At 35.9% G+C, this 8500-nt stretch overlaps 1 protein-coding gene across 1 annotated transcript; it reads left to right on the top strand.

Moving 5' to 3' along the window:
* Positions 1-4627: 4627 nt before the first annotated feature.
* LOC121801870 (laccase-14-like) lies at positions 4628-7137 on the top strand. The gene is made up of 6 exons (XM_042201314.1): positions 4628-4845; positions 4928-5079; positions 5179-5423; positions 5497-5625; positions 5705-6631; positions 6747-7137. Exons 1-6 carry the CDS (start codon positions 4756-4758, stop codon positions 6950-6952), a joined length of 1749 nt encoding a protein of 582 aa, XP_042057248.1. The 5' UTR covers positions 4628-4755; the 3' UTR covers positions 6953-7137.
* Positions 7138-8500: the final 1363 nt, after the last annotated feature.

The following is an 8500-nucleotide window of genomic DNA, read 5'->3' as shown; positions in this document are numbered from 1 at the left end:
TGATTTGGGATACCTCATACCTCAAAGATTTGATATTGAAATGCGCATACTCCCTCCGTCCGCCATTAGAAGTCTCATTTATGGGCGGCACGAATTTTAAGAAATGTTAAGAAAAGTGAGTGAAAAAAAGTTAGTAGAATATAGGTCCCACTTGTATATATTAGTTTTAAATAAAATGTTAGTGTAATGAATTAGTTGAAGGTGAGACCCTATTACCATTTATGGTAAAAGTGAATCGTGACTCATATTCGCGGACGGACTAAAATGGAAAAACGAAACTCATATTCGCGGACATAGGGATAGGGAGTATTTATTAAATCCATTGATTAAGAGAGAGGTGATCAAGGCTATATTAGTAGTAGTTGATTAAATGAGATACTCCCTCCGTCCCCTAATAGGAGTCGTTGTTTGACCGGGCACGAGTTTTAAGAAATGTAGAGAAAAATTGGTTGAAAAAGTTAGTGGAATGTGAGACCCACTTTTTTATATTGGTTTTATAATAAAATGTGAGTGGAGTGAGTTAGTGTAATGTGGGGCCTACTACCATTTATAGTAAAAATGAAGAGTGACTCTTAATGGGGGACGGCCCAAAATGGAAATTAGCGACTCTTATTCGGGGACGGAGGGAGTATTTGGGAATCGGTATTTATCGAGAACCAATATGTGAGTACCACACAATTATGCAATTATTTTGCTAAGAATATGGCGAGTACATTAGCACCGAATTTAGCAGGCACCACCTTGCTCGTAGAAGATGCTGCCGAGCCATGACACAAGAGTTGGTGCGCACGGAATGTGCACGCTAACTTGTGCTCGTTGTCAAGGATGACAGATAGCGCTCTTGAACTAATGATTCAGTTGACTTTATGTGCATAAAATTTGGTGTACAAACAAGTGTTTTTTTATGTTACTCGTCCGCTAATAAGAATATCCCGGTTCACTTTTACCATAAATGATAATAGAGTCTCACATTCCACTAAGTCATTCAAATCATATTTTATTTAATCCTAATATATACAAGTGGGGACCCTATTCCACTAACTTTTTTCCAACAACTTTTCTTAACATTTTTTAAAATTCGTGCCGCCAAGAAATGAGACTCTTAGTAGCGAACGAAGAGAGTATCTTTTATCTCATCTATTGATCAATAAAACTACGTGTTAGAGATTTGTAAAAGATGTGTTTGCATTTTCAATAAAGCTATGGATTGTAAGATTAGGTCCACCTTCGTTAACCTGTTCACAAGAGAATATAATTAAGATATTTGAAGGTAATAGAATTGAGTTTGAGATTACATGTTACGAGATTATATTTAACATAATATTACTCTCTGCGTCCTCCAATAATTGTCCACTTTGATTTCGTAACAGGTTTTAAGAAATATAAAGAGAAGTGGGTTGAAAATGTGAATGAAATGAGTTTGTGAAATGTGAGACTTACTTGTCATTGATTATAAAAGTGAAAGCGAACAATTAATGAATGGGAATGAAAATGGAAAAAATGGACGGTTAAAAAGGAAAGGAGGGAGTACTATATTTCAATTTTTATCATTATATTGCGCCCATTTCATATCTATAGCTACTCCATGAGGTTGGTGCACCTACTCCATGAGGTCGGTGCAGCTACCAATTTTCTCTACTGCTGTTTTGTTTTTAAATTTTGTTTATTTCATATTTCTAAATTATCTGTATAATTTATTAAATTGATATACAGACATAAAAAAAATATTTTTTTCTATAAATTTCTTTGTCGCCCCAATAGTTTAATAGTATTATTAGCTGCATGCAATAATTTTAACACAAATTCTCCTACAAGGATGCCTTACAGCCAGATCTAAGATTCACTTTCCCATAATGTATCCTAATTTTTGGCAAATTCTTCTTCTGATGATCGGAGCAATATATGAGAAAGGGAATTTTCGTAATCCAAAATATTAAACCACTACTTTTATTTATAATTAAACCAGCGAAATAAACACACACACACACACACATATATATATATATATATATATATATATATATATATATATATATATATATATATAGAAGGTGATTGTATCATAGCAAGATTACTTTCAAATAAATAATTTTTGTATAAATAATTAAAGTATTCCAAATGATTAATACCACCTATATAAGACGTTTACTCTTTTGATTGATGTGAAGAAGTTAAATATAGCCTCAACCCAGAAAATAAGTTGGCTTTCCCCTTCAACTACACGCAGCAGACCATTCCCCTTCAACTTGTTATTACCCTTTTTTTTGAGAGCCCAATTCTGAAATGGGCCTAAGTCAGCAACCCAAATATGGTAAATGGGCCCAATGATACTGCATAAAATGATTGTATTAATTCTACAGTCTTGTACCCCAAGCCCAAATTTGCCTGATAAGGAAGCAACTTTATTAATTCCTTAAAAAGCATCGGTCGGTAAATACATGATTTTTTTATTAAAATAAATATACATGAATTTACATATGGAAGTGAATTTATTGTTTTATTAAATTAAAATAAATTTGGGTCGTTAGTAATCTGTTGGTAACCAAATTCAACTGTATTATTTGTGCGTAGTATTCATGCCAAATGACGTTGCAAATTTGCTGGTGATTTCACATTGTACTTTTCTCACTGAAGCTTCGGTTATTATCTACGATTTACGAATTTGTATTTATCTGTAATTAAACTCCGTATTTTTAGTGTCATAAGCGTTTGCAACGAGTGCACCTCTATCTTTTTTTAAATAAATATAAATTTAAAGCGCGTATCTTAAATTCTTGGATCGCATTAATCACAATATTGTTAGACCATCCACGATGGCGCCACTCCGGCCGGCGTGCCGTAGTTCCGCCCGGACGTCCGCCATTGCGCAGCAATGACGCGGATACGAACGTCTGCTGCAGACAATGGAGTTCCGCTGCGTTCCCGGGACGTCCGTCGCGACGTCCTTGCGGACGTCCGCCATTGCGTTGACCGCACGGACGTCCCGATTATTTTAATTTTTTTGTTGAAATGTACCTTTCTTTTTTTTATTTAATGAAATTTTTATTCTGTAATCGTGGCAAAATTTTAATTCCTTAGATTGTTTAATTTAGTGAATTTGTGAATTTTTATTATTGTGGGAAGTCCGTCTGGATGTCCGTCACTGTACAGTGGGAAGTCCTTATGACGTGGCAGTGCAGTGAAAAGTCCTTATGACGTGGCAGAAGGTGTTTTTGGGATGTGCGCGGGGATGTCCGCCGGGATATCCGCACCACTGTAGATGGATGCTCTATGTAGGCCAATATATTATATATGTAAACATAAGTGCACTGTGCACGTCTATTGTTTATTGTTTTTGTTGTAAAGTAGTCTTTGTAATGAGATTCGTCAAAGATTTCACGTCGAAATGGGTAGAAATATTTCATTAAAATAATGTTTCTTCCATGTGCAAATCTTAGAGTTCTAGTTTTTTTTAATATAATGATGTTTGAGTGGCAGATTATTATAAAGTAAAGGTATGAAACAGCTCAGCTGCATCCATGTACATAAAAAAATTAGCTCAATTTTCTGACTGATTTCTTTTAATATAGATTCCACGTTGATCGCATTAAGACAATAATTACTAATTAATTAATTTAAAGTAATGATTACTGGTAGGAGGTTAAATTAAGTTGAGTCCTTTTCATTCTGCATTAAAATAAAGGAAAAAGTATCCATATCTGTGAATAATTGGTCCACTGATATGATCCACGTTAATCACATAATTACTCCAACTCTCCCAGGCCCTATCATGCTAATTGCTACCTAATTATTATATTTTGCAATTCTTTAAGATTGCATTACTTAATTAGTTTATTACCAATAGTAATAGTAATAGTAATGCTCCCTAGAATTCTTCATCCATGTCCAACCGGTACCCAACAATGATCATATCCGTACATATATAGAATACAATTTTTTGTTTTCTAAATTTAATTTAAGAACTAGAGATGAAATTATTTGTATGATGACTAATTGTAGTTTAACATATCACGAATACATTAACATAAACCCTATAATACAAAAATGACCGAACTAATAGAAGTTCTAAGAAACCCTAATTTCTCAATATTAGAACGAAAATTATTATCAAAATCACAAAATTAACTGCAATACAATTATCCCCACTATTTATACGAGGGAAATTAACATAAAATCTAAAAAGCAATAAAATGATGTTTTCGCTACTCAATCTATTAAAATCCTTTATGCATCAAGACTCCTCTTGCTTTGCAGGTCTCGTGCTAAACTAGGTCATTGTGCGACTCTGACTTTTTCAGCTTCGTCAATTATATTAGACCGACCTAGCACATAAACATTTTTCCTATCTATTATCAAATTCTTTTTCTTCTTGTTCTTTTCCCCCTGTTGTTTTTGCAACTATGTCAGATTACGAAATCAATCATTCTACCACAAATTAAGTAGTGAGGCCAACTATAAATATTCAAATAAATACTATTGTATTTTTTAACTTAAATTAGATCAACTAGAATGTTGTAGTAATATTATTAGGAAAATCGTGTCTCGCACGATCTTAATGGTTGGCTTTATTATATTATTAACTTTGGTAATGATTAGAGTACATATGGAAACAGCTAGCGTGAGTCGCGTGTTTCTATATGAGCAACTGAGAAAAAGTCAAGTTACGCTCTTTATTTGATGCAATCAAACTTATATAAAATGATGGATCCAATATCAACTTACAGCTACTAAAAGCTCAAAATAAATTTTGTAGATATGAAGGTTTTCATTCTGTGCTTCTTAGGTGTTGTGCTTGGATGCTGCATAATGCAAGCTAATGCTTCAGTTCGAAGCTTAAGATTTGAAGTAAGTATATAAATGAATTGATTTTCTTATTTTTTTAGCTTTTCATTAGAGAAAAATTGGTCTAAATTTGAACTTGTTTCAGCTGGTAAATTCTGATCACACAAGGCTATGCACCAAAAAGCCATTGCTCACGGTAAACGGACAATTCCCGGGGCCAACCATCTATGCCCGGAGGGGAGATCTTGTCACAGTCGATATTATTAATCATTCTGATCAAAATATAACAATTCACTGGTAAATACTATATCTCAAAATCTTATATATGCGGTAATGGAGCATTAGTGAAATTATATAAACATTGTATGATTATATAAACATTGTATGATTATATAGGCATGGAGTAAAAATGCCAAGATATCCATGGTCGGATGGAACCGATTATGTGACCCAATGCCCAATTCAACCCGGAAAAAACTTTACTCAACGGATGATTCTCTCCGACGAAGAAGGCACATTGTGGTGGCACGCTCATAGCGATTGGTCGAGAAATTCTGTGCATGGCGCCATAGTCATCCTACCTCCGGTGAGGGAGAACTATCCTTTCCCCAAGCCTCATGCTCATGTTCCCATCATCATTGGTACAATGTCTCAATATCTTTATACGGATTCAATCTGTTGACATATTCATAGGTGAGGTGTCTCATGCTACAGGAGAGTGGTGGAATTCAAAGGTTGAAAGAGTGTTCAAGGAATTCATCACCGGTGGAGCTGATCCCCAAGAATCCAATGCTTTCCTCATCAACGGCCAACCAGGCGACTTTTATCCTTGCTCTAAACAAGGTTAAATTTAATGTCACAAGATCAATCCAAATTGATCAATAATATACATTATAATATTAATTTATTTATTTTGGTGCAGATACATACAAATTGCAAGTGGAATATGGAAAAAGTTACCTAATCAAATTAATTAATGGTGTGATGGACACCATCATGTTCTTCAAAATCGGCAACCACAACTTCACCGTCGTCGGCACCGACGGCGCCTACACGAAACCGCTGCTCACCGATTATGTAGCGATTTCGCCTGGCCAAACCCTAGATTTGCTTCTAGAAGCCAACCAGCCGCCGAGCCATTACTACATGGCGGCCAGAGTCTACGCCAGTGGCGGGGAATTTGTGACCATCCCCGCCACTGGAATAATCGAGTATGTCGGAAACTACACTCCGCCTCAGTCACCGCTGCTTCCATCCTTGCCTGAAGTCAACGACTCGGCTGCATCGATCGGCTTCACAGACCAACTAAAAAGCCTAGGCAACAACGTCGACGTTCCTAAAGAAGTCGACGAAACTTTCTTCTACACTCTCACAGTGAACCAATCGCCATGTAACAAACCTTCTTGCTTAACATCCACAAGGCTGCTCGCAAGCGTCAACAACATGACATTTTTGCTTCCGAGAAACATCGACATTCTCACAGCTTATTACAAACAGATTAATGGAGTTTACACTACTGATTTCCCTGACTTCCCACCGTCATCTTTCAACTACGCGCAAGGCACGCCGGAGAAGAACGAGAGAGCGTCCGGGTTCGGAACAGCGGTTCGTATGTTGGAGTATAACACGACGGTGGAAGTGATTTTCCAAGGCACCAACTTCGGCGGTGGCGTTGAGCATCCCATGCATTTACACGGATACAGCTTCTACGTTGTCGGTTCCGGGTTAGGGAACTTCAACAAGTTCCGGGATCCGGCCAACTATAACCTCGTCGACCCTCCGTTGATGGAAAACATCGCGGTTGCAAGAAACGGATGGACCGCTATAAGATTTAAGGCCAACAATCCAGGTATGTAGTGTAGCAACCGATGTGGGGTTTATAGACTAAATGCATTTTTTTCCGTTGACTAATTGACTGGTCTTTTAAGATGAGTTCTGATGTTTGGTCAGTAATGCGCTTGCAGGAGTGTGGTACATGCATTGTCATTTCGAGCGGCATGTGAGTTGGGGAATGGAAATGGTGTTCATTGTCAAGGATGGAAAGCTCCCCCATGAGAAGATGCTGCCGCCGCCGCCGGATATGCCACGTTGCGGCGGAGAAGACTCATCTCCTCCTCTTGTATTTGGTGATCCTCATCCCACAATGGGGAAGAGAGAAGAGGCTCAATGATTCTTTATTTATGATACTAATATAGTACTATATGTTTATTTGTTTTACTTGTCAATTTTATCTAGATTTATTACTATACTTTAGAATAATTGGGTTTTTGTCTGGTTTGAGGATGAGGTTCCATGGTTTCTCAATTGTGCTATATTGATAAATTATTATATTCATGAAAATAAGGTTCATTTCAAGTCCAAATTAATCAAACTTGTAATTCATGTACTTTCTTTAATTTGAGATATGTGAAAGGATTTAATATTGAAATGTGAGTATTTATTAGTAATTACATTGATTGATTAAGAGAGAGGTGATGAAGGCTATATTATATGATTGATTGATATATATATTTGAAAATCGGTATTTAGCTTTTTGAGCATCAATCTGCGAGTACTACATGTGCTCGCAGTTTTGCAAATACTCTGCCAGGAGTATGGCGAGCACATTAGCAAACACTATTATTGGCAAACTTTGTTCAACGAAACATGGGATTTAGCGAGCACCGCTTTGCTCGTAGAAGATGGCACTAAGCCATGACACGAATGTTAGTGAGCACGGAATGTGCACGCTAACCTGCGCTCGTTATCAAGGGCACTCATTTTTTAGTAGTAATAATTAATCCAGCTGACTAAACGTACATAAAATTAGGTGTACAAACAAGTTTTGTTTATGTTATCTTTTATGTCATCTATTGATGAAAAACACTACGTGTTTGAGATTTGTAGACTCAGAGATCTAATAGAAGCTGTGGATTGTAATAAACATAATGAATACTAATAAGTCGTGATTCTTGTGCTAGTCAGTTGAAATCTGTTCATATTTATTCTCGCTACATCATTTCGTTGACTTTTAATACTCCCTCCGTCCCGGGCTACTCGCTCATTTCCTTTTCGGCTCGGATATTAAGGAATGAGTGTATAGGAAAGTCAAAAATGACGGCTGTAGGTGAAATTTTTTACTAGAAATGGAAAGAGTGCAAGTAACTTGGGACGCCCAAAAAGGAAATAAGTGCGAGTAGTGCGGGACGGAGGGAGTACTACATTGCGGCTAATTACTATAATCACGTTTCATATTGCTTGAGCACTTTTATTAAAAACATAATTCTATTATCAAAACATTATATTTTATTTTTTTAACAATAATTTCGTGGGCCCATTGTTTCAAAATAGTATTTCAATTTATATAATTATTTTGCGCCCATTTCAGATCTATAGCTACTCTATGAGGTTGGTGCACGCATCTACTAATTGTCTAATTGTGAGCGATGGGATCCCCAATAAATTATTTAATTATTTTTGCTTTACAGTTCCTTTTTAAATTTTTTTATCTCATATTTTTAAATTATCTATATTTTATATACTAATTTATTAAATTGATATGCTGACAATTAATACTCCTAATAAATTTCTTCGTCGCCCCAATAGTTTAATAATATTTCTAGCTGCATGCAATAATTTGAATAAAAAATATGCTACATGGATGTCTGATGCGGACGTCCTACTAGAGTGTTTAATCATTAGATAATAAATATATATTCCGAAGTTACGTTCAATAATC

Source organism: Salvia splendens, chromosome 5 (assembly GCF_004379255.2).
Source record: "Salvia splendens isolate huo1 chromosome 5, SspV2, whole genome shotgun sequence".
NCBI lineage: Eukaryota > Viridiplantae > Streptophyta > Magnoliopsida > Lamiales > Lamiaceae > Salvia > Salvia splendens.
Note: the sequence above shows the minus strand (reverse complement) of the source record. Positions and strands in the feature narration are given on the sequence as shown.

Coding starts and splice junctions, on each gene's coding strand:
- LOC121801870 (XM_042201314.1), top strand. CDS start 4,756: ATGAAGGTTTTCATTCTGTGCTTCTTAGGTGTTGTGCTTGGATGCTGC. Junction 4,846..4,927: donor TTCGAAGCTTAAGATTTGAA/GTAAGTATATAA, acceptor AACTTGTTTCAG/CTGGTAAATTCTGATCACAC. Junction 6,632..6,746: donor ATTTAAGGCCAACAATCCAG/GTATGTAGTGTA, acceptor ATGCGCTTGCAG/GAGTGTGGTACATGCATTGT.